The sequence below is a fragment of the Ornithorhynchus anatinus genome, chromosome X3 (assembly GCF_004115215.2).
Source record: "Ornithorhynchus anatinus isolate Pmale09 chromosome X3, mOrnAna1.pri.v4, whole genome shotgun sequence".
NCBI classification, from domain to species: Eukaryota; Metazoa; Chordata; class Mammalia; order Monotremata; family Ornithorhynchidae; genus Ornithorhynchus; species Ornithorhynchus anatinus.
The window spans coordinates 17,407,171-17,433,026 of NC_041751.1; the positions used below are offsets into that span (position 1 = coordinate 17,407,171).

Consider the following 25,856-nt stretch of genomic DNA (forward strand, 5'->3'; position numbering starts at 1 on the left):
CGCCCCTCTTCTCCCGCAATACAGTTCACCCGGGGAAGACCTACGGGGCCCAAGAAGGTGCTGTCGCCAACCCCTCCACACACATACACCCCGAGCGCCCCAGGGGCCCCCGCGGCAAGAGAGGAAACGCACACGGACCTGACCCGGGTCATTGTACCATAGCTCCTCGTGAAGTCGATCGGGGTGGGCTTTTTTGCGCTTGATCTCGGCGATGACGTCAAAGACCTCCGAGTCGGAGCTGGCCGAGCAGCTGCTGTCCTCGTCGGACTCGCAGTCGGACTCGCTGGAGCTCTCTGCCGGGAGTGGGAGCACGGGGGACAAAACCATTTACAGACAGAACCATCTCGGGCCCAGGGGAAATACTTTAGGGCAAGCAGACGGGATCGATGCCCTAGGAGCTGCATTTCATGAGGCCTTCAGAGTCGGGAGGTGAAAAGCCTCTTTGTGGCGTGTGCACACCCACACACACCCCCAGCCACTACAGAGCTCTCTCCTTCTTAGACTGTGAGCCCCGTCTGGGACAGGGACTGCGTCTGACCCACTTATCTTGCCTGTACCCAGATACTTAGCACAGTCGGGATGCGGTAAGCGCTTAACGAGTACCACGGTTACTACCATCATTGCTATTATTATTATGACATGGTCCCTGTCCCACAGGGAGCTCAGAGTCTAAGTAGGAGCGAGAACGGGTATTGGATTCCCATTTGACAGATGAGGTATCTGAGGCCCAGAGAAGTCAAGTGACTTGCCCAAGGCCATGCAGCAGACGAGTGACAGAGTTAGGATTAGAAATCAGGTCCTCTGACTCCCAAGCCCATGCTCTTTCCACTAGGCCACACTGCTTACTGTGTGCCATGCACTGTACTAGGCACTTGGGAATGAACAATAACATGGAACGTGGAATGTGGAAGACACGTTCCCTGCCCACAAGGAGCTCAGGGTCTAGATCCCCACCTTCACACCTTCAGCCCCTGCCACTCCCTCAACAATCACTGGAGCTCACTGGATGCCAACCGAGCATACCTAAGGCACAGCCTTCACTAGGGCCAGAAAATCGTATTCCTGCAGGCTGCACGGCCTAGTGGGAAGAGCACTGGCCTGGACACCAGGGGACCTGAGTTCCAACCTGGCTCTGTCAACTGCCTGCTGTGTGACCTCGGGCAAGTCCCTTAACATCTCTGGGCCTCAGTTTCCTCCTCTGCAAAGTCAGGATGAAAAATTTCTGTTCTCCCTCTCCCACAGCCTGTCAGCCCCATGAGGGATAGGGACTGCGTCCGACCCACCCCAGAGCTTAGTCCAGCAAGAGCTTAACGAATACCACAGATATTAACGAGGGCTTCTCCCTAAGGCATACAAAAACCCCATATACAAAGAAAGAGAGGAAGGCAGACCTAGAGAGAGGTCCTCCCAACTGATCTGGGGGGAGAGCTTTCTCAGCCAGGAGTAACACCGGGTGGCCAATGGCACTCAGGAAGCATTTAAGAAATACTCCAAGTAAAGGGGGCGGAGACATGTGTCTCAGAGAGCCGACCTTCGTTTCCAAAGCTGCCGCGACCGCGGTCGAGAACCAGACCCACGCGGCAGCGGCCGGAGTTCGGGCCTCTTCCACGCGGGGCCCACCGAGTGCCCAGTCGGTCCCAGCCGGCCGGCTGCGCACAGAGGGCCGGAACGGTGGGTAGGCCGGCACTCACCCAAGTCCTCGTCGAGCTTCGTCTTGGGTGGCTCCCACGGGGGCCGGGCCGCGGTGGCCTTCCCCTGCCTCTTCCCCAGCTCGTCCTCGAACTTCTCGTACAGGTCGCGCAGCCTGCTTGTCCCCACCACCGTGGAATCTCCCTGCAGAGGCACGCCGCACGCGGGTGGGCCAGACGCGGGCGGCCGCCGAGGGGACACCCTCCCTCCGAGCCGAGCATACCCAGTTCTCCCACCCTGCATGGGGTACTATAATGCCCCATGCCCGCCCCCGCACGGGCACAATGCCCCTACTCCACCCAAACCCACGACTTTGCTTCCACAGCTGCAGGTCTCCACAGATGAGTTGAGGCATTACATGGGGATGTGCTGCTCACACGTCCCGAACCGCTTCGCTTCTGATAAAGCGGAGACCTGCCCCACCGCCGGCCTCTGGCGTGGGCATCAGGAGGGGAACGGCTCTGTACTCACGCTTTCATTCACGCGTCCATGCGCTCGTTCGTGCACGCATCCAATGGACTACCAGCCTGCCCACTTTCCCCACCCACCCGGGCCCCGTGGATCCATCGCCCAGCTCCGCTGCGGGGACCCACGGGTCGGTCCGTGGGGTCGGAAGGCGATCACGGGGCCTCGCCGGCCCGTGCCGGCCTAGCGCTGAGCCCCGGCCACCCTGCGGTTTGGTCCCGGGGGAAACCAATGAGTCGCGCGCCACGGCTTTTCCCGTCCCAGGTTCCCCATAGCCAATCCCGAAAGTTTCAGTCATCGGGGAAGACCGTGACAGAGCCTAGTGAGGAAGCTGGGGTGGGGCAGGGACAGGGTGGGAGAACGGATCCCTACCACCAGACGGCTGACGTTCGACGCCAGTCCCGAAAGCAGGGATGGCAGCTCGCACTCCCTCGCCCGGATGTCCGTTTCTGAGGGAGGATGGGATGGGATTGAGAGGGGGGAATATGGAGCGAGAGGGGAAATCGGCACCTACCACCTGATCCATGGGATCACTGGAGTAGTAGCTTTCGGAGTGTGTGCAGCGCACCCAGACGGGTTTGAGCAGCTCCTCGTCCTCCTCGTCGTTCTTGTCGGGGGCGGCCTCCTCTGGCTCCTTGTCCTTCCCGGGCGTGTGGCTCTTCTCCTGAACGCCACTTGGGGCCTCCGCCCAGCGATCCCGGTCGTCTTCCCAGCGGGGTCTCTTCCGCTCCCGGCTCGGAGAGGGGCTGTGGAGGTGGTGGGGAGGACACGTCAGGGGCAGGGAGGTGGGAGCTGGGGGAGTTGGCAAGCTCACCCGGGAGTTCTGGGGAGACCCACACTCCTATTTCCTGAGCGCTTACTGTGTGCTGAGCACTGTGCTAGGCGCCAGGTGGGTAAGAGTAAACCGTTCAGACCTGGCCCCCAGCTCAGACTTCAAAAGGGAGAGTTACCCCCCGCCCCCAGCACTGCCCAGAAACACAGGAATCGGTTACTGTAGGTACTGAACTCAGTTCGGTGCTTTTACGTCCGTCTCTCCCAGTAGAGTAGAAGCTCCTTGTGGGTAAAGAATGTGTCACTTCTTTTCTCTATACTTCCCAACCGCCCAGTACACTGCATCATAAGCAGTGGACACTCAGCCTATACTACCGCTCCAAACTAGGGGTTTGGACAGTCTCCTTTTTTCTCCTTGCTCAATTACACTCCCTAGACTGTCAACTCATCCTCTAGACTCTATGCTCATTGTGGGCAGGGAATGTGTCTGTTTATTGCTATACTGTACTCTCCCAAGGGCTTAGTACAGTGTTTTGCACACAATAAGAGCTCACTAGCAGCGTGGCTCAGTGGAAAGAGCCTGGGCTTCGGAGTCAGAGGTCATGAGTTCGACTCCCGGTTCCGCCACTTGTCAGCTGTGTGACTGTGGGCGAGTCACTTCACTTCTCTGTGCCTCAGTTCCCTCATCTGTAAAATGGGGATTAACTGTGAGCCTCACGTGGGACGACCTGATTACCCTGTATCTACCCCAGCGCTTAGAACAGTGCTCTGCACATAGTAAGCGCTTAACAAATACCAACATTATTAAATACGACTGACTACTTAACACCCCTAAGTCATTATCCTCAGTGTCGAATGAATTTTCGCCGGTGGGGGAAGGGGAAGGGAACCGGTCAGTAGTACTTACCGAGTGCCTATCGAATGCAGAGGGCTGTAGTGAGCGCTCAGGGAGCAGACGGTGGAGATAAAGGCCAAGGCCCCTTACCCGACAACTTTCACTGAGCACCGCTGCAGTGCTTGCTTGTTTTCAATACACGTCAGGGAGTAGGCTCGGCCGCTGTGCCGCCGAAGAACTCACACAAGCATCTGTTATATTGTTATACTGGACTCTCCCGAGCGTTTAGTACAGTGCTCTGCATACAGTAAGGGCTCAATAAATACGACTGGCTAGCTGACTGACCGGACGGCGAGGGTGGCGATCCCCCGTCAATGGGGAGAGGATCAAATGATTATCGCTTTTAATTTGCAGCAGGGACTCCTGGGAAGAGCCCAGGCCCGGGAGTCAGAGGCCTGGGTTCTAATCCCAGCTCTGCAAACTGCCTGCTGTGCAACCTTGGGCAAATCATTTAACATTTCTGAGCTTTTAAGTTTCCTCGTCTGTAAAATGGGGAGTCGATGTCTACTCCGTGTGGGACAGGGACCGTGTCCAACCTGATCCAGCACTCAGAATGGTGCCAGCGCTTAACAAATACCACCATTATTATTATCTTGCATCCAGCACCAGGGCTCAATACAGTGTCTGGAACACAGCAGGCACGTAACGCATACCCAATTACTATTAATCTCATTGTCACTTTAGAGCATCTTTAGAAAGAGACAGAATTCAGTACAATTCAATAGACTAGAAGCCCGTCAAGGCTTGCGCTTGTTTCTGCTAGCCTCTCCCAAGTGCTCAGTACAGTGGCTCGCACTCACTAGTCTCCCACTAAACACAATCGCAAGACTGGACGCCGAGGGAGCTCTAATTCCAAAACAGGTTCATTTGGGCCCACGGTGACCCGCAATCGTCTCTGTACGGGAGAGGAAGGGTCTCGGATGGGGCTAATACTCCGGTCCAAACTGAGGGCCGGCCAGGGGAGCCGTGGCCACCGGTCGCCTCACCTGCCCGTTCTCTTGTAGTCTTTCCTGTAGAGCCGCTCGGGCGACGGTGATCTGCGGTGATCCCGGTGTCGGTGGCGTTCGCGTCCCCGGTCCCTGGAGGCGAGGACCACAGCCCGTCGGTTGTTACCCACGGAAAACCCCAGCAACCACATCCCCTACCGCGTCAGCTTCCAGACGGAGGAAGCTGCCCCCCGAGGAAGCCTCCTCCCTCTCCAACATACTCTCTAGGCCTGAAGCTGGCTGTGGGCAGGGAATGTGTCTATCCAGTCCAATGATAATAAAAATGGCATTTATTAAGCACTCAGCTATTTGCCGAGCACCGTACTAACCACTGGGGTAGATGCAAGGTAATCAGATGGAGTTCACAGTCTAAGGTAGGAGGGAGAACAGGTATTGAACTCCCATTTTGCACAGAGAATCTCCACTGAGGCACAGAGAAGTTAAGTGACTTGCCCAGGGACACACAGCAGGTATGTGGTGGAGCCAGGATTAGAACTCAGGTCCTCGGACTCCCAGGCCCATGCTCTTTCCACTAGGTCAAGCTGTTTATCTACACTGAAACTCGGATGCAGTGTACTCTCCCAAGTGTTGAGTGTAGTGTTCTGCACACAACAAGTCTTTAATAAATACCACTGATTGATGGAAGATTAGTCAGCTTCACAGGTTTGCTCCACAAGCATACCACAGCCGTTCAAAATAAACTGCATTCGAGACTCAAATAGGAATTTTTAAGTCACCCGCCTTCCCCCAGATCTTCGAGGTAGCTCTTCCTGTTCTCTTTAGAACAAAACCTTTACACAGATTCACTTGTGGGAGGGGGTCATTTCGAAAATTCCTTGGAAGAATGCGAGTTGTGAAGATGAGTGACCCAGCAGTTGGGGAATCTATTCGAGTTCCTAGCAGTTTACCGAAAACCCGGCATCAACACGCTTAGCTACTAGTGAGCAGCATGGCTGAGCGGAATCAACCCAGGACCAGGAGTCGGGAGTCTCAGGTTCAAGTCCCGGCTCTGATACCGACCCGCTGTGTGGCCTTGTGCACGTCACCCTCTGAGTTGGTTTTCTCACCTGTAAAATGGGAATCAGATAGACTGTGAGTCCCGCGTGGGACGGGGACTCCATCCGATCTCAGAATCTCATCCCTGCCCTTCAGCTTGGGACATAATAACGGCTTAGCAAATGCCAAAATAAAAAATGAAATAGTTGATATAGCAATCTACAAGCTACAAGGCCTAAAGGAAAGAACTCAGGTCTGGGAATCAAGACAACTGGATTCTCATCCCGGCTCCACTATTTGACTGTTGTGTATCCCTGGGCAGCTCATGTAACTTCTCTGTGCCTCACTTCCCTCGTGTGCAAAATGAGGATTCACTGGCCGTTCTCCCTCTTACACCGTGAACCCCACGTGGGACGGGAACTGCGTATGACCGGGTTATCTCATACTTGGTATAGTCCGTGGCAGCACATAGTAAGCATTTAATACCATTATTGTTACAATTATTATTATCATCTCCAGGCTTGTAGTCACCCAAGTCCGCACTGTCGAGTTGGCAGGCCATCCCAAGGTGCCACTCAGCCGTGACAGCTGATGAGGAAAGATTGAAAGAAGAGATTTTGGGAGGCAGAGAAAGGAAGGGAGGGAGGGAAGGTGGCCCTGGCCCAGACCCCGACCCAGAAAACATATCGACTCTGGTGGGCGAATCCCTCGCCCCTTCTACTTCCACCAGTCACTCGGGAAATTTGGTAACGGCAGCTGAGGCTACCAGCGATGCAGCTCCGGGCTGAAATGTCTCGCGTCCGGCCCAGCCCACCCCGCCCCCAGGCGCGCGGCCACAGGTCACTCTCTCCACGCCCTGCCCACATCACCAACCACCTCCACCACCGTGCCGGCGAGCCACCCGACGACGGTGCCCGTCTCTCCTCCCAGCTAGAATTCAAGAACTTTAGAAAATCTTCTCGGGAAAGACTAGCCGATACCCGAGCCGGAATTTATTATAAGAAAATGCCAGGGTCTGCCCCGAGACTGAAGGGCTGGCACCAGAATGAAAGGAAACTTTTAGGGCACGGTGACTAGGCCCGGGACGGTAGAAATGGCTCAAAAAGGCATCGTGAAAATGAAAGAGAGGCTGCATTTCAGATGGCTGCACCGGTGGGAGGGGGACAGGGAGAGGGAGAGAGACAGAGAGAGTGCGAGACAGCTCACTTCAAATAGTGCAGAGCCACTGGACACAGTCCGATCCGCCTACAGCATGTGATCCCACTACACACGGGCGGCGGAATGGCACGGGACAATTAGGGAACCCGCGTCCATCGGGGGAGAAGACGCTAAGTGCTTAGTACAGCGCTCTGCACAAACTAAGCACTCCGTAAATGCCAATGACTGATGGATGTGATTGGAAAACATTATCTCAAGTGTGTTTTCCTTAACATCAGGTCTGTTGGAAACACAACTCTCCCAGTGTAGGGGAACTAACGGTTCTCTCAAATCTCTGGAACCCTAATGCATCTGGGAAGAGGGAACACAGCTAGAGATGCAGAAGGACCTGCGTTCTAAGCCCAGCTCCGCCACTTGTCCGCTGTGAGACCTTGGGCAAGTCACTCCACTTCTCTGGATCTAAGTCACCTCATCTATAAAAGGGGGACTAAGACTCTGAGCTCCATGTGGCACCGACACTTGTGTACAACCTGCTTATCTCGAACGGATGCCACGCTTAGCAGAGCAGCTGGCAACGCAGTAAGCGTTTAGGAAGTGTTGTTGTTGTAACCTTAGGCTGCCGAGTCGTGTCCGACCTCTAGGAAATACCATGAAAAAATAAACCAAGATAGACAAGAACTAAAGCCCTGACCGACCTAGTGGGACTCCTACAACCGAAACTCTCACTACTTTTGAGACTTTTAGGAACCTGGATTTTCAGCCCACACGTTGTCAAAGAGAACTTGAAAGGCCTGAAGTAAACAGTCCCGTGCCCAGATTCCAGATCTAGGGGGAGAGAGGGACGGGCACCCAAAAGAGTACCCCCCACACACACTCCCTCTCTCTCTCAAAGAGAACACTAGTGCCAACTTTTGTTGTGACAATGGGGGAAAGAGATTTGGGATTTCAGGGGGCGGCTGGCAGGGCCAGGCTGCACGGGGTCAACAAGCCACGATGCTGCCGCTCTGGTTCTGTCTGGCTCCAACTGGAAACTCTTGAGTCTCGTCACGGCCCGGAAACGTGGCTCCCGGCGCCCTGATGAAACTGGCACCGATTATAAAGAGAGGGCGCCCATCCCCGAGAGCGACGGGGTAGGCGGAGGGGGCCCGGGTGCCGACGGAACCGGTCGGGCGTGAGCCCGGCCGAGCCCACGACAGCCAGTCACCGGCCGAGCCCTCGCCCCTCGCCCACTCCTCCGTGCTCACCTGCCGTACTCGTAACTGCGGTGGCGTGGCGGGGTCCTGCCCCGGTCGTAGTCCGCCCGGTAGTGGCCGCCGTCCGGCCTGCGCCGGTCCGGACTGCGGCCGCGCTCCCTGCGGTCGCCGTGGCCGTCGGAGCGGTGCCGGTCGCCGGGGCCGCGCCCGGGGCCGCGGTGCCGCTGCTCGTCGTAGCGCTTGCTGCGCTCGGGGGACCTCTGCTCGCCGCCCGCCTTCTCCGCCGCCGTGTACGGGCCCCCGGGCCCGAAGGGGCCGCCGGCACCCTGGAACGGGTAGGTCCCGAAGTCCGGGGGCGGGAAGGGCTGCGGGGAGTGGGCCGGCCCGTACAGCGGTTGATGGTAGGTGACCTGCGGCGGGAGTGGCGGGGGCGGGGGCGGCGGGGGCGGCGGCGGCTGGGCCACGGAGGGGGGCGGCATGAGGTAAGGGAAGGCGCTCTGGTCAGCCCCGGGCGCCGGCAGGGGCACGGGCGGGAAGCAAGGGGGCACGGGGAAGGTCTGCGGCGGCTGCTGCTGCTGCTGCTGCTGCTGCTGCTGCTGCTGCTGCTGCTGCACGGCGGGGCCCGCGGGGCCGGGGAAAGGCGGCCGCACGGGACACGGGCCCATCGGCCCCTGTCCCGCCGCCGGCCCCGGGGGCGGGAACGGGACGAAGTCAGGCCGGGGAGGCAGGTAGCCCGCCGCGGGCGCGGCCGCGAAGGCGGAGGGAGGGGCGGCCTGATGCTGCGGCGGCTGCTGCTGCGGCGGAGGCAGAGGCGGCTGCTGCTCGTACTGGTAATGCGCCGGGGGCTGCTGCGGGTGCAGCTGTCTCAGGTTCTGCGGCCTGAAGGTCGGGACCATCGCCGTCCGCGCTCGGGCCGCCCCGCGGCCCCTGGGGCACCCCCGCCCCGAGTGGAAGGACATACCGCGGATGACGGTCCAAAGAGAAACGGAGACGGAGAGACGCTTCGACCCGAACGGAGCTCGAGGGGGACGTCGGGACCCCGCGGAGCGAAATTCGGTCACAGACGGCACGGCGCCCTGCGCGGGGCGAGGCTCCGGGGCGGCACCCTAATAAGGACGACGATAATAACAACAACAATCGGGATACCCGTTAACGGTGCTTTTCGAGCGCATACTACGTACCAGGCCCCGCTCTAAGTCCTAGGGCAGATCGAAAGTAATCAGGTCGGACACAGTCCCCGTCCCACGTGGCGGCTCATACTCTTAATCCCCATTTTACAGATGAGGGAAGCGAGTCCCGGAAAAGCGAACCGACTCGCCCTAGGTCAGAGCGGAGAAGCGGGGCCGCGGGGATCGGGACCCGGGTCCTTCCGACTCCTAGGCCCGCGCTCTATCCACGAGGCCACCCTGCTTCCCAAGGTCAGGTTGTATGCGCCCCCGCGCTCAGTACAGCGCCCGGCAGCTAGTATAAGCGCTTAAAGAATCGCGTAAATTACTTCTTATAGATTACTACTTCTTTCATAGTAACGTCCGTCTCCCCCTCTAGACTGTAAATTCATTACGGAAAGGGGACGTGTCCACCGATTCCGTCGTACTGTGCGCTCTCGAGCGTTTAGCGCGGCGCTCTGCAAGTCGGCACCTTGCCGGCGCGGGGGGGAATGGGGAGATTCGTTCAGTGGCATTTAATATTGATAAAGTCGGTACTAATTACGCGCTTACTACGCGCCGAGCACCGTTCTAAGCGCCGGGGTGGATACAGGGTGATCAGGTGGTCCCACGCGAGGCTCACAGTCTTCATCCCCATTTCGCGGACGAGGTCACCGAGGCCCAGAGAAGCGAAGCGACTCGCCCACGGTCACCCGGCCGACAAGCGGCGGAGCCGGGATCCGAACCCGTGAGCTCAGACTCCCAAGCCCGGGCTCTCTCCACCGAGCCGCGCCGCTTCTCGTATTTACTGAGCGCTCGGTGTGTGCCGAGCACCGGACTAAGCGCCCGGGGAGGACAACGGAGCAACAGATGGAGACGATCCGTGCCCCCCACGGGCCCGCCTCCGTCGCGGGCCCGGGGCGGCAGGTGGGGGCTCCGGGACAGGGGATGGGGTGGCCTAAGGCCGCCTCCGGCCCGGCCCGTTCATTCGCTCATTCGATAGTATTTACTGGGCGCTTACTATGTGCAGAGCACCGTACTAAGCGCTTGGAACGGACAAGTCGGCAACAGAGAGAGACGGTCCCTGCCCTCCGACGGGCTTACGGTCTAATCGGGGGAGACGGGCGGACGAGAACGATGGCGATCAACAGAGTCGAGGGGAAGAACATCTCATAAAAACAGTGGCAACTAAATAGAATCGGGGGCACCTACGTCTCGTTAAACAAAATCAACAAAATCGATAGGGCGATGAAGACAGCCACGGTGGAGCGGACGAGTACGGTGCCGAGGGGGCGGGACGGGGGAGGGAAAGGGGGGAGAAGAGGGAGCAGAGGGAAAAAGGGGGGAGCTCAGTGTGGGAAGGCCTCTCGGGGGAGGTGAGAGGATCTGGGTTCCAATCTCCCCTCCGCCGCCGGTCCGCCCCGTGACCTCGGGCCTCCGTCGGCGGCGGGGCTCGGCGCTTGGGGCTCGACCCACCGTCCCCGCCGTGCTCGGCGCTCGAGGAATGCGCTCGATCGACGCCGGCCGTAATAACGATGCTAATAATAACCACGGTGGTTTCCGTTAAGCGCTTACCGGGTGCAAAGCGGCGCTCGAAGCGCCGGGGCCGAGGGGCCGAGGGGCCGAGGGGCCGAGGGGCCGAGGGGCCGAGGGGCCGAGGGGCCGAGGGGCCGAGGGGCCGAGGGGCCGAGGGGCCGAGGGGCCGGGGTCGTCCCCCGTGGGGCCGCCCGGCCCTCGTCCCCCTTTTCCCGGTGAGGCCAGCGAGGCCCGGGGAGGCGAAGTGACCGGGCCCCGGCGGCGGAGGCGGGATGGGAAGCCGGGGGCTTCTCGGCGCCAAGCGGGGGGCGCACGTGTGGGCGCCGGCCCCCCCCCGGACCCCCCTCCCGGCCCGCACCGCTCCTTACCGGCGGGGGACAGGCAGCCCCGGAAGAGGAAACGGCGCCGGCCGAGGGGCGGGCAGGACGGGCAGGACGGGAGGGGAGGACGGGCCCTCCCCCCGGACCCCGCCCCCCCGCCGCCGCCGCCGCCGCCGCCGCCATTGGCCCCCGATCCCCCGATCCCCCGATCCCCCGATCCCCCCCGGCCCCCCGAGGGCGGAGCCGTCCGTCCGTGCGTCCGTCGTTCCGGCGGGGAGGATGAGGCGGCCCCGGCTGCGGCAGTACCCGGCGCTGCCCGTGTGGGTGGTGGAAGATCACCAGCACGTAAGACGCGGGGCTCCCGCCGCCGCCGCCGCCGCCGCCGCCGTCCTCCTCCCTCGCCCCCGGCCTCCCATTCACCCGTCCCGACCAGCCCCCGTCCATCCATCCTCCTATCCATCCCCCCATCCATCCTTCCCGACCGTCCCCCACCCAGCCCTCCATCCGTCCCGACCATCCCCTATCCATCCATCCTCCTGTCCATCCCCGATCCATCCATCCTATCCATCCCCCCCAACCGTTCCCCATCCATCCACCCCAATCGTGCCACCATCCATCCATCCATCCATCCATCCATCCATCCATCCATCCATCCACCCATCCCCGATCCATCCATCCTATCCCTTCCCCATCCATCCCCCCCGTCGGTCCATCCGACCGTGATACCGGAGAGCCGGGATAACGAGCGAGCGCCCGTGGCGTGCGGACCGTTCGTTCGGTACCGTGTATCGAACGCTTACCGTGTGCCGAGCCCTGTGGTGAGCGATCGGAACGCGCGATTCGGTAGCGGGTGGAGACGATCCGGGCCCGGTGACGGGCTCCCGGTCTGAACCGGGGGAGACGGACCGCCGCGTTGAACGCTCCGGAGCGTTCGGTCGGTCGATCGGTCGACGGTGCTTCTTGAGCGCTTACTGTGCGCGGAGCGCGGCGGGAAGCGCTCGGGAGAGTTCCGTCGATCGGCGATATTGATTGAGCGCTTACCGAGCGTTGCGGTGACCCCTTGGGAGAGTTCGATCGGGAGTATTTATTGAGCACCCACCGTGTGCGACGGGTCGCTATACCGAGGGCTTAGGAGGATACGGTATGAGAGGGTTGGCAGATATATTCCCCGCCCTCAAAAAGATTACAGTCTACGGAAGGGAGAATACTTAGGAGACACGATCCCCCTCCTCCCAGGGAGCGAAACGAGGGAGAAGGACAGACGTGGGATGATAGTGACGGCGATGATGGCGACGATTGCGGTATTTGTTCAGTACTTGGTATGTACTAAGCGCTGGACTGTGAGTCTCATGTGGATTAGCGGCTGCGTCCAATCCGATTATCTCGTACCATCCCCAGAACTTGATTCGGCCCCTGATACCTAGTAAATGCTTAACAGATACTAGGATAATAATTATTATAATCCCTGTGAGATAGAATATAATCAGATGCAATGATACAGTCCTTGTCCCACCCGAGGCTCACAAGGAGAACGACCGGTCAGTCAACCGGTGGTAATTATGGAGCGCTTACTGGGAGCGGGGCTCGGTTCTAAGCACTTGGCAGAGCAGGATACGGAGGAACTGGTAGACACCTTCTCTTCCCACCGGGAATTTGCAGCCTAGAGGAGGGGTTTACAGATATTTAATCCCCATTTCAGAAGTGGAGAAAGTTCAGATAGATTAAATGATTTGCCCTAGGTGTCACAGCCGACAAGCGGAGACGCAACGTGGCTTAGTGGAAAGAGCACAGGCTTGGGAGTCAGAGGTCGTGGGTTCTAATCCCGGCTCTGCCGCTTATCGGCCTTGTGACTTTGGGCAAGTCACTTACCTTCTCTGTGCCTCAGTTACCTCATCGGTAAAATGGAGATTAAGACCGTGAGCCCCACGGGGACGATCCGATTACCTTGTATCTACCCCAGCGCTTAGAACAGTGGTTGGCACGTAGTACGCGCTTCGCAAATACCATCATTATTATAAGTGGCAGGGGCGGGATTAGAACCCAGGCGTCCCGACTCCCGGGTCCGTGATCTTTCCACTAGGCCATGCCGCTTCTCGTAAAATATCCGTATAATCTATCCTCTAGCTCCCCTGTATAGTAGCCTACTTGTAAAAAACAACATATGGCTAGGAGGAGAGAGAAAATCAGATCAGAAAAGATCTGATAATCTTTTCCTGCTCCTTGACGAGTGGCAGACGCTCCTGAGACACGCAACATTGTGCTCTCCGGGGGTGGGGCGGGGAGGCGGTCGGTCGGTTGTAAGTCCTGCATCTGTGGTCCCGGTTGCCTTCCAGGTCCTGCCGTATATATACCGGGCCATCGGCTCCAAGCACCTCCCGGCCGGCAACATCAGCTTCGTGCACTTCGATTCCCATCCGGATCTCCTCATTCCTGTCGACATGCCGGCAGATACTGTGTTTGACAAGGAAGCTCTCTTCGGGTAATACGGCGTGTCCGTGAAAATTCTAGATTCTCCGTGGGGAGGGACACAGCCAACGGGCGGTCGGGTGTCCGCCTACACAGTGGGCGCTCGGTACAGAGTGACATGCCCAGTGGGGGCTCAGTGCGTGCTCACCTTGCACTCAGTCCCGAGCAGCGTACCCACTGGATGCACCCAGTAGGTGTTGGATAAATAGCAACGCTGCTGCGGTCAGCTTCCGGCAGAAAGTTGATAGGCGAGGCTGTCCTTTGGGCCTGAGAGAGCTGCACGGTTCCGTTTAATTTCCCTTACAATAATAATAATAAAAATGATAATGAGAGTACTTATTAAATGTTTATTACGTGCAAAGCACTTTACTAAGCCCTGGGGTAGAGACAAGATAGGTTGGACACAGTCCCTGTTCCAGGTGGGGCTCACAGAGTGAGAGGGTAAGAGCAGATATTGAATCTCCATTTTACAGATGAGGAAATTGAGGCAGAGAGAAGGGAAGTGACTTGCCCAAGGTCACACACAGCAGGCCAGTGACAGAACTGTGCTTAGAACCCTGCTCCTTTGACTCCCAGCCTGGGCTCTTTCCCTTGGGCCACGCTGCTTTTCTGTTTCCCTTCCAGAGAGCTCAGCATCGAGAACTGGATCATGCCCGTCGTCTACGCGGGTCACTTTTCTCAAGTCATCTGGCTCCATCCAACCTGGGCTCAGCAGATCAGAGAAGGAAAACACCACTTCTTAGTGGGGAAAGACACTTCGACGACGACCCTCAGGTACAGCCCGGTTTTCTTTCACCAGCTAAAAGCTGGATTTGGGGTCTTTGCCCCGCTTCCACTCTTGGAGAATCATTTCTGAGCGGGCAGCTGTCTGTCTGTCTGCCTGGCTGTCTGCCCTATTTGAGTGTGAGCCCGGGGAACGGTAGCGGTGGTGGTGAACATCCACTGGGTGAATAATAATAATACTGATGATCTTGGTATTTGTTAAGTGCCTATTATGTGCCCAGCACGTATTAAACGCTGGGGGAGATTCAACATCATCATGTCCCACGTGTGGCTCAAGTCTGAGAAGGTGAGAGAACGGGTATCGAATCCTCATTATGCAGATGAGAGGGAACCGAGGCCTAGAAAAGTGAAATGATTTGCCCGGGGTCACAGAGCCGACAAGTGGCGGAGCCGGGATTAGAACCCGGGTCCTCTGATTCCCAGGCCTGTGCCCTTTCCACCAGGGCCTGCTGAAAATCACCACATTAAACACTAAAATCTTTTAAAGACTGAATTGGCCAAGAGTCTATGCCCGTGTGACTTGAGTAATGACTACTGTCTATTTTCTTCATTTCTATTTCATTTTCATCAGTCAGAGCAATAGAATCTCATGAGCGCCCATCGGGTGCAAAAAGAAGTAACACGTTCCCTACCCTCAGGGAGCTTCTGCTCTAATAGGGGAGGCCGACATAAGAATATTGGCAAATAGAATAAGCCACGTAGCCGCGTGTTGGCTGGATTATTAGACCCACGATTACAGAGCAGATTGTCTCTCCAGGAGCAGATCACATAAAGCAGAATATCGTCCTCTCCGTGTTCTCTGTCAATCTTCAGAGATTGACAGATCTTACCTGTGAAAAGGACATGTCATTTATTTTCCAATTAAAAAAGAGGCTAGGTTCAATGAGTCCTCCTTACCCACTTATCCTTGATGAGTAGTCTTAATTCTAAAATTAAAACGATCGCCTCTGTTTAGTGGGCGATCAGTCATATGAGCGTTTACTTTGTGCAGAGCGCTGTACTGAGCGCTTGGGAGTGTACAACACGACTGAGTTGGCAGACACGTTTCCTGTTCTCAGTGAACTTACAGTTTAGAGTGCGTTTACAAGATGGGCTTTTGTGCCACGGCATGATTTTCCACGGTACAGATACTGAGTCGCAGAGACAGATTCAGAGTTCAGCGTCTTTAGGAACGTTTGATGAAGTACAATGTGACGGTGCTGATTTATAGAGTTTGGGGTGTTTGTCTGTGTGAGCTGTTCAGGATGTGGAAAGATTCTTTAATATTTGGCTCTTGGTGTACCTTGTTGTGAGCAGGGAATACGTCTGTTTATTGTTGTATTGTAGTCTCCCAAGCGCTTAGCAGCATGGCCTAGTGGAAAGAGCAGAGGCCTGGGAGTCAGAGGATCTGGGTTCCGATTCCGACTCTGCCATCTACTTGCTGCTTGGGCATTACTTTATGCCTCAGTTCCCTCCTCTGTAAAATGGAGATGAAATACTTGTTCTCCCCCTCTAGACTGCAAGTTCTTTGTGGGCAGGGAAGCTGTCTGTCAACTCTGGTATAACAGAATGTGTCTGTTTCTTGTTGTACTCTCCCAAGCACTTAGTACAGTGCTCTACATATAGTAAGTGCTCAAGAAATATGATCGAATGACAGTAAACACGACTGACTATTGTACTCTCCCCAGCGCTCAGTTCAGCGCTCTGCACGCCGTAAGCACTCGGTAAATGCCGTTGATTGATTCTCTTTAGACCGTGAGCCCCACGTGGGGCAGGGACCGTGTCCGACCTGATGATCTCGCAGCTTAGTCCAGCGCTCGGCCCCGAGTAAACACTCAGTGAGTAGTAGAATCATTGGAAAGCTCTGTCACCCCTTCCTTGCCCACAGGGTGACGAGTACGGATCACTACTTCCTGAGTGACGGGCTCTACGTGCCCGACGACCAACTGGAGAACCCAAAGTCTCTCCGCCTGGACGTGATGGTGGTCGGGGCTTCCTCGGGGGGGGCCGGGGCTCCGGAGGAAAGGGACGGCGGGGCGGCGCCCAAGAGACTGAAGCTGGACCCGGGTCCCGCTGCCGATCGCACCCCCCCTTCCCGTTCCGGAGACTGCACCACTGCAGACCGTGCTTCCTCCTCCTCTGGCACCAGGGACTGCACCACTGCAGACTGCACCCCCTCCTCCCCCGGCACGGCCAACGGAGCCTTCTCTGAGGCTGGGAGCTGCACCACTGCAGGCCTCACCTCCGGCACTGGCACCTATGCAGACGGTGCCTCCTCTGAGAACTGCGCCGCTGTGGAGCGCCCCGCCGCAGCCTGCACCTCCTCCGGGGCCGGGGACCCGCCTCACGGCAGCCCAAAGGCAGGAGCGAGCGGGGAGGCCGCCCAGGGTGGGGGAGCTGCCGAGGAGGCCTCGGGGTCCCGCCACTGTCCTGGAAGGCCCGGGCGCGGGGCTGCAGACGTCGGCCAGGAGGTAGCGCGCATCCTCCAGGAGGGGGATGCGTTCGTTTTAGATGTGGACTTAGATTTTTTCTCAGTGAAGAATCCCTTCAAGGAAATGTACACACAGGTAAGGTCCCGGTGCATAGTAGCCGAGACCCCTGTGTGGCGGCGGGAGGAGGGACCGTGATCACATTTCCTGGGGACCCGCCAGGTGCCGAGCTTCGGACTTAGCTTTGGGAGGTACTACACGGAGGGGGACACGCCAAGGCCCTTGAGGACCTTATTCCCTAAAAAGACAGAAGTGATAATATTAGGATTACATCGTTTGTTCATTCATTCATTCATTCATTCAATAGTATTTATTGAGCGCTTACTATGTGCAGAGCACTGTACTAAGCGCTTGGAATGAACAAGTAGGCAACAGATAGAGACGGTCCCTGCCGTTTGACGGGCTCACAGGGGGAGACGGACAGACGAGAACAATGGCAATAAATAGAGTCAAGGGGAAGAACATCTCGTAAAAACAATGGCAACTAAATAGAATCAAGGCGATGTACATTTCATTAACAAAATAAATAGGGTAATGGAAATATATACAGTGGAGCGGACGAGTACAGTGCTGAGGGGATGGGAAGGGAGAGGGGGAGGAGCAGAGGGAAAGGGGGAAAAGAGGGTTTAGCTGCGGAGAGGTGAAGGGGGGGTGGTCAAGCACTTAGTCGTACTACGAATGTGTATGCATTCAAAGAGTTAGTACACAGTAATGCCTTTATGTAGGCACACACACACACACAGGTTATAGCATGCAACAATGCTCAGTCTTCAAAAAGCACCTTTTAACTATCCCCCCCACACACACACACCCTGAATCATTTTCACACCATTTGTCTCAATGTCACAGCACTCCTGTGAAGTAGAGGGGCAGGTATCTTATCCCCATTTTATAGCTAGGAACCCGAGGCCCAGAGAGGTGAAGTCACTGACCCAAGGTCACCAAGCAGGGAAAACCAATCCAATTTGCTTGTATCCACCCCAGTGCTTAGTACAGCACCTGGCACATAGTAAGCGCTTAATAAATACCACAGTTATTATTAAGTGGCAGAGATGGGACTAGAACTAGGGTCTCCTGCCTCTTTCTAGTAAATCATCAGGGGTATGGAGATCGATAGAAATAGAGAGGTCTTCCTTCCTCTCTGGCCACGCCATCTCGGCTGCCACATTGACTCGTGACCTTTGATTTATCTCTTTCTTCATCTAGTTCTTTATGTGATTGCCTCCCTTTGTCCCAATCATTTTTTTAATGGTATTTGTTAGCTCTTAGTATGTGCCAGGCACCATACTAAACACTGGGGTAAATACAGGCTAATCAGGTTGGACACAGTCCACGTCCCCCATAATCTCATCCGAGCTGTGTCCGCCTCCGTAACTTCTAAACAGTCGTCAAGGTAATCGTCGGACTGTGTATCCCAGCAATCTCGGGAGACCGCGCTCCAGTTTCCTGTTTGTTTGTCCTCTTTAGGAAGAATACAGGCTCTTACAAGAGCTGTACAACTTTAAGAAGCCGGAGGTGGGTGCGACAGAGGTATGCCAAATTCTCCCGGGTTCTTCTGTGGGGGTGTGAGCCCAACCAGGCCTGGCAAAAGATCGTGTGACCACTTGCCAAATGCCTTCACCCCCTCTTCCTGTCCTCACCCACCTTTCACCCTCCTCTCCACTCCAGTCTGCTCCATTCTCCCCACAGACACATTCTAGGAAGAGGGGCTGTTGGGGGCAGGTAGAAAGAGCAAAATTCGGATCTTTGTTGGGGGAGGGAAGGGTTTTTCTCTAAGGGCCAAGCTTCCTCCTGACGACTGGCAGGGATGCAGTTGGGTCTTTAAAAATTGAGGAGGGGACGACACTGTACCCCCAAACTCCAGCCCCCTGATCCCTCTCCCTGCTTTTGAGAGGGTGGAGTGACTGGTATTTGCCTGGGGGGGAGGGCAGTCAGACAAGCGATGTCACCTTGAAACTGGCAGAGAGTGGAAACAAGACATGAGACTCTAGGTCAAGAGGGAATGGCGGGGGCTGGGGGGGGGGATATATCCTTTTTCCCAGATCAAAAATTCACCCCTAGCAAGAAGCAAAGATGTTTATGCCTTCACCTCTCTGCTTTAAATTGGCTTTTCCAGGAGGACTTGGTAGATTGCGTGGAAAATCGGATCCGGCAACTGGAAGATTTGGAAGCTGCGTTTGCCGATCTGTGCGAAGGTGATGACGAAGAGACCGTGCGGATGTGGGCGAAGAACCCCGGGTGAGAAAGGAAACGTCGGTCTCTTCCAAATATCCGGCGGTCCCCTGGACGTCTGAGGCCATTGCAAGTGCTGCGTGTGGTTCCGGGCGGGATTACATTATGTAGGTAGGAAGGAGAGCTTCCTTTAGCTTTGATGATGTACGCACGGTAGCTGTTATCAGTGTGTGCAGACGTGGTCGATAGGACCAGTTTGTGCCTGGTAAAGATGGGCCCCTGCTGTACTGTTTGCATTTGTGCCTGGTGTCTGATGCTGATTTCACTTTTTCCCCCAAAGTCTCTGATCCAAGGCAGTCCCGCCCCCTTTTCTGATTACCACCTGAGGGAGTTGACCTGAGCCAACGAAAGGCAATTCAGGAAGGTGAAACGGCATGAGTTGGGAGATCCACCGCCTCTCTGTGCGCTAACTTGGCACGGAGCAATTTTGTTTTTAAAAGCCCCCTTCTCTCCTGCTTCACTCAGTGAGCCATATAGGAAAAATACCAAGTGGTAGCTTTTTACGGGAAGAAAAAGTCTTAGTTCTGAACGGTAAAGTCTTTTCCTTTCGTCCACATAGTGCCTTGTGAAATGTCCGCTCATTCACGATGTTCACCAGCTTTGGTGATTAGAGGCCTTTTTTTTCCATCTAGCATGCAATCGCTAGTTCCACTTGTAAAGAGTTTGAAGAGCAGGATGAGCCTCCCCGACTACGAAATGGTAAGAATAAACCGACATTTTAGAAAACCATCTTCTTCCGCGGGGGCGTATAAAGAGAGGGGAAGAGGAGTTACTTGGAAGAAAAAGATTCTGACTTGAGGCCCAGTAAAACGTGAGTGTGTTTGCTGCAAGAACAAAGATGACCCCACTCAGAGTGTTTACTTATCGGTCAAAAAATTGTATTTACTGAGTACCTATTAGGTGAAGAACTTGGGAGAGTACTAAGGGCTTGGGAGAGTACAGTATAAGAGAATTAGCAGACACATTCCCCATCCATAACGACTTTTGTTGTAGCATTTATCATGCGTAGATGTGAGCTCGTTGTGGGCAGGGTAAGGACCTGACACACCTTTTCCCAGAGACTGCCCCCCGCTCTGGTGCCGGCTGCTGAACGTTCATTCAGTAGTATTTATCGAGCGCTTACTATGTGCAGAGCACTGTACTAAGCGCTTGGAATGTACAAATCGGTAACAGATAGAGACATTCCCTGCCCTCTGACGGGCTTACAGTCTAATCGGGGGAGACAATAGCGATAAAAGAGGGCTGTCGTCTCCGACCCGCACTGTGCCGGGAGAACGGGGCACCAGGTGGAAACCCGACCGGAACCCCGGCCTCCTCCCCCGGGCTTCCTCACTGGGCTCCACCTTCAGCAGAGACTTGAGGGGAGACCAGATCCGCCCCCGTCCAAACCTACAGCTTTGGCCACCGTTACTACAGCGGCCCAAACTGGAAGAATCACAAAACCCCTCGAGATAGAGGGGGAAGACCGCGCGTCTTGGGAGTTTGATGGACGACTCAAAGAGGGAGAGTGGCCGAGCGAAAAGAGAGTGGGGCTGGGAGCCGGAGCACCTGGGTCCGGTCCCCCAGCTTTGCCGCTGGCCCGCTGTGTAATCCTGGGCAAGTCATTTACCCTCTCAGTGCCCCAGGCAAACCCTCTGTAAAATGGGGATAAGGCTCTTTGACTGTGAGCGCTGTGTGGGTTAGGGAGCGTGTCCTATCTGATTTTTCTTTTCCTGCCCCAGAGTTTAGCACAGCAGCAAGTGCAAGTGTAGCAAGTTCATATAGTAAGAGCTTTCTTAGTACTATTATTATCAGTATTAATGTTAAACATTATCACTTCAGGTCCATCAAGCTGGACTGACGTGTGATTACTCTGAGCTTCCTCACCACATCAGCACCGAAGAGGAGATTGAGGGTCTGGTCCAGTCCGTCTGGCAGTTACTGAAACAGTTACCCAAACCGACCATAGTGACTATCGCTCGGTAAGGTGGGAGGGGTGGGGGACGGAAAGATGTGGGTGGGAGAGGAGCAGGCACCCCCCCAAGACGGGCAGCAAGTGGAAATATAAAGTCTGGCCAGTAGCCCAGAAACCTTGGCCTTCAACGTTGCTCAGTGGCTCTCTGGGACAGTGACCTGCCCAAACAGCTGCAGCAGCTGAGGTCCGGTCCTGGGTGTTCGTTACAGTGTATTTTCCAGTGCTTAGTTCAGTGCTGTGCACACAGGAAGTGATCAATAAATATGGCCGATTGCACATCAAGGGTGGCAATCCCATCGCCGGGGGGAACGATCAAATGATTATCACTCCCGATTTGCAGCGTAGCCTGGTGGATAGAGCCCGGACCCGGGAGCCAGAGAACCTGGGTTCTAAAACCGGCTCCACCACTTGCATGCCACAGGACCCTGGGCAAATATCACTTTAATTTCTCTGTGCCTCAGGTACCTCCTCTGTCCAGTGGGGATTAAGTCCTCCTGCCTCCGACTTAACTCTGAGCCTGATGGGGGATGAGGATTGTCACCAACCTCATTAGCTCGTATCTAGCCCAGTGCTTAGAACAGTGCTCGACGATAGCAAGTGCTTAAGAAATACCCTAAAATGAAACAAACTTGTAGTTGATGTAAGGCGCTGTTCTGGGCCCTTGGGAGCATGCAACAGAAATCCAAGGCTTGGCCCCTACCCTCAAGGAACCTACAGTTCACACTGCTGCTTAAAGCATATAATAATGACAGTCCCCTTTAGACCGGCAGCTCCTTGTGGGCAGAGATCGTGTCTACCAACCTGTATCACATATGGTACGCTCCCAAGCGCTCAGTCTAGTGCTCTGCATGCAGTGAGCCCTCGGTAAACACCACTGACTGATGGATGCGATGGTGTTTTTTTTTTTTCCTTATTTTGCATCTCTACCTTGGTTTCAGGTCGAGTTTAGATGACTACTGCCCTCCTGAGCAAGTGGACACCATCCAGGACAAAGTCCTTAACGCGCTGCGCTCCCTATACGGGGCCGTAGAGGTGCATCTGGAATATTCAACCAACCCCTCTCCTGATTCAGACCCGGACACTCGATCTCCCCAGGCCACGGCCACACCTGTGGTCTGACGACCCATGGGTCCCCCCTCCCCCCACCCCCAGCCCCAAAGCTCCCAGGGCGTGGGGGGCGGGGAATGTGTTGCTGAAGCCCGAGGGCTCAGTTTCTCTACACTCACCAGCTCTGGCAGGATTCCCCTCTCCTTGCAGTCAGTATACACGGTGCCTAAACACACTTCCACTCTGAGGTCCTTAGGGGGGTTGACCGGTGCCCTGCTGGATTCTTGGTTGTGCCACTCTCCTGGCAGAGCGGGGAGGAAGCCGGAGGAGGCAGCCCATCGTACTCTGCGCTGGCTAGACCCTCGCTGGACCAGCAGGCCCCCGCCACCCCCAGCAGTGACGGCCGTCGCGCACGGCATCCCGGAGCCCATTTCCCATTAGCGGAGGGCTGTGCTCGGGGCCGTGGTGAAATAGGAAGCCGGGACGGTGTTGGACTCTGCCCCGATTGTTCTCCACACCGCTCTCAGTGCCTGCGCCAGTGCTCTGCCCATGGCAGGCGCTCACTAAATACCATTATTGGTATTGGTTTCCAACCCATTTGCTTGTATCCACCCCAGTGCTTAGTACAGTGCCTGGCACACAGTAAGCGCTTAATAAATGACCAGTTATTATTATTGGTGGTCAGGTGGCCATAGACCTTTTCAGATTTCAGTCCTCTTGGTATCCAGAGCTTAACACTGGCCCCCAAACACATTTTGGCCTTCAACTTCGGTTGTGGAGTACCCCAACTGCCGTTGCTGCCACGCCGGACAGTAGTGAAACTGGCAGAATTCATCATAATCGATGATGATTGTTAGCAACACTTAATGAGGGCTTACTTGTGTGCTACTAAGGGAAGAGAAAATGACTAAAAAGTCAATTAAGGCACCGTCTTAACTACTTAATTCTCACACGGATCTGTTTCCTCTTCTCAATTTACCAAAGTTGTCGTTCTCACCTATAGATCGCCTTGTTTTTCAGAGCTCTCTTTAAAGGGACTTTGTAAAGGGGAACCACGGGAAGGAGGGGGCACTCTGATAATCCATCTCAGCACAAGAAACCAGACTCCAACTTCTCCCAGGGCGTTTCTGTCCTTGACACTTGCGATCATTTCGATTATAAAACTGGAACCAACTGATTTTTTTTCCATCCTTTGCTACACCGTTGTGTTTTTCTGTCAGGGAAAATGGCATTTTAGGAGGTGGTTTTGTTCTCAACTACTGTCAAAGTGGATTGTTGGTGATTGACTCAACCTCCATCATTTCTGGGACCTAGGGGACAAAGTTGGGAAAGGAGTCGTCACTGGAATTATCTGGGTCTGCCGACGTTGAAGAGGAGGGTCCCCACCGCCCGCTCACCCCATTAAATATTGTTGATTAGTGAGTTTGTTATGGTGGGAATGTGCTACCCTGTCACTGTGAGGAAAACAAGACCTGAAAAATCAATTTGAGAGGCTGGGGTGATTGATCTATTGAGCACTTACTGTGGGTTGGGCACTATATTAAAAGCTTGGAAGAGTACAGTGCAACAGAGTTGGTAGACATGTTCCCTGCCCACAATGGGATTATAGTCTAGAGATAATAATAATTCTGGTATTTGTTAAGTGCTTACTATGTGCCAAGCACTGTTCTAAGCGCTGGGGTGGATACAAGGTAATCAGGTTGTCCCACGTGGGGTTCACAGTTTTAATCCCCATTTTACAGATGAGGTCAATGAGACACAGAGAAGTTAAGTGGATTGCCCCAAGTCACATAGCAGACAAGTGGCAGAGTTGGGATTAGAACCCACATCCTCTGACTCCCAAGCCCGTGCTCTTTCCACTAAGCCACGCTGCTGTACAGTACTCTCCTACGTGGCTAGCACAGTGCTCTGCACACAGTAATTAATGTTTGTATTTGTTAAGCGCTTAATATGTGCAGAGCACTGTTCTAAGCACTGGGGTAGATACAGGGTCATCAGGTTGTCCCACGTGAGGCTCACAGTTAATCCCCATTTTACGGATGAGGGAACTGAGGCACAGAGAAGTGAAGTGACTTGCCCACAGTCACACAGCTGACAAGTGGCAGAGCCAGGAATCGAACCCATGAAGTCTGACTCCCAAGCCCGGGCCCTTTCCACTGAGCCACGCTGCTTCTCTAGCCACGCTGCTGCACTCAATAAATACCACTGATGAAGATGACGACGATCAGATTCTTGGAAACCGCTTACCCCTTTCTGCCATTTCCTGTAAGCGCAGCAGCCTGTGAAAAGGCCCCCAAAGACAAAAGATACATCACATCCCTGTGTCCTTTTCCAGTTTCACTGTAACTTTTCCTCTCAACTTCAAAATGTTTCCAAATGCCCTTTCTTTCCGTGGCAATGTTTAGTTTTTGGAACAATTATTGTCTAATGGCAACTCGAAAGGCCATCTGTCACCCCATTTCGGTCACGCCCTGGATCCAAGCGGTTTTCTTAGTCCACTCACTTTAAGGAAGGATGGGGAAACGATTAACTTCAATTATCTGGGATCAACAAGGCCAGTTGATCACAAAAAGAAAATCCTGCATAAACATCAGTCTCGGTCCTACAGCCACCACGCAAGTCTCGGCAGTATGGCCTACTGGAAAGAGCACAGGACTGGGAATCAGAGGATGTGAGTTCTAATCTAAGTTCCACCCCTAGCCTCTGGGTAGTTATTTAACTTCCCTGTGCCTCGGTTTTCTCCCCCGTAAAATGGGGATTTAACCTGCTCTCCCTTCTACTTAGATTGTGAGTTCCATGTGGAACAAGAACTGTGCCCGGCCTGATTATTTTGTATGTGCCTCAGTGCTTCGTAAGGTGCTTGACATAGTAAGCGCCGCTCAACCGCTCAAGTAAGCGCTTGTCAAATAGGACCAGGGTTAACTGTCGGAGTTAGTCTCTGGCCCTCCGCCCTGCCTGAAAACGCTTGTGAGCCTTGAAGTCACAGGTGGTTTCTGAGCCCCCTAAATCCAGCATGAAATTTGTGCTTAAATGAGATGGTTGAGCAGAGATGTGACTGCTGTCATCTCCAGACTGTGCAAAGAAGCTGGAAAACAGGAAACCTCACAGACGAGAAAATGCTGTATAAAGCAGGGCTGTTTTTCCCACCCCACCTCACCCTCTCCTCTCTTCCTCCTCCTTAAATGTCGTATCTGGTTAAGTGATGAAAGGAGAAATAGTGTGAAGGGAATCAGTGGCCCTGTGGCACACAGAACTATTAGCAAAATTGCATCAAAAAATAAAACTGCCTGCATGCAAAGACCTCACCTTTCTATCAATCAATAGTATTTACTGAATGCTTACTCTTCACTGCAGTTGTACTAAGAGCACTGTATTAAGTGCTCGGGAGAGTACCATACCACCAAATTAGCAGACATGCTTCCTGCCCACAATGAGTTTACAATCTAGAGGGGGAGACAGACATTAATACAAATATGTAATATATATTTCAGCTGCATAGTGCCATTCTTAATGCATGACACCAACCTATCATTTACAACCCTAGTGCAAATCTGAGTCATCTCGTGTTTTGTGGAATTTCATTTCACAAAAGTGCAGTAATGATATATACAGCTGTCTAGGTTCAAAGACCATGCTACTCTGTGCCAAGTCCCAGAGTAGATAGAAAATAACTAGTCTCAAATGGGGCTCACAGCTTAAAGGGGAAGAGCAGCAGGTATCAGCCCCATTTTTCTAGATGAGGAAACTGAGGC

The 25,856-nt window shown here is 54.9% G+C and overlaps 2 protein-coding genes across 5 annotated transcripts in view; one reads left to right on the forward strand and one right to left on the reverse strand.

Moving 5' to 3' along the window:
• Positions 1-11,233, reverse strand: part of DROSHA (drosha ribonuclease III) — a 46,503-nt gene extending 35,270 nt beyond the window's left edge. Inside the window, exons 1-7 of the mRNA XM_029053917.2 lie at positions 11,203-11,233; positions 8,780-9,259; positions 8,205-8,722; positions 4,807-4,899; positions 2,669-2,900; positions 1,692-1,833; positions 139-293 (exon numbers count right to left, since the gene is read on the reverse strand). Of these exons, the coding sequence (XP_028909750.1) occupies positions 139-293; positions 1,692-1,833; positions 2,669-2,900; positions 4,807-4,899; positions 8,205-8,722; positions 8,780-9,112 (1,473 nt within the window). The 5' untranslated portion in view covers positions 9,113-9,259; positions 11,203-11,233. The remainder of the gene's footprint in view (positions 1-138; positions 294-1,691; positions 1,834-2,668; positions 2,901-4,806; positions 4,900-8,204; positions 8,723-8,779; positions 9,260-11,202) is intronic.
• Positions 11,234-11,367: 134 nt separating this feature from the next.
• On the forward strand, positions 11,368-22,715 carry CX3H5orf22 (chromosome X3 C5orf22 homolog). 4 transcript variants are annotated; one of them, XM_029054088.1, is made up of 10 exons: positions 11,428-11,499; positions 12,391-12,473; positions 13,488-13,633; positions 14,245-14,394; positions 16,271-16,949; positions 18,339-18,401; positions 18,988-19,109; positions 19,736-19,802; positions 20,925-21,064; positions 21,996-22,715. In XM_029054088.1, exons 2-10 carry the CDS (start codon positions 12,423-12,425, stop codon positions 22,174-22,176), a joined length of 1,599 nt encoding a protein of 532 aa, XP_028909921.1. In that variant the 5' UTR covers positions 11,428-11,499; positions 12,391-12,422; the 3' UTR covers positions 22,177-22,715. The 4 variants fall into 4 exon arrangements, with proteins under 4 accessions (XP_028909919.1, XP_028909922.1, XP_028909923.1 ...); XM_029054086.2 differs by lacking the exon at positions 12,391-12,473 and having other exon boundaries at positions 11,368-11,499; XM_029054089.2 differs by lacking the exon at positions 12,391-12,473 and having other exon boundaries at positions 11,368-11,499; positions 18,339-18,386.
• Positions 22,716-25,856: the final 3,141 nt, after the last annotated feature.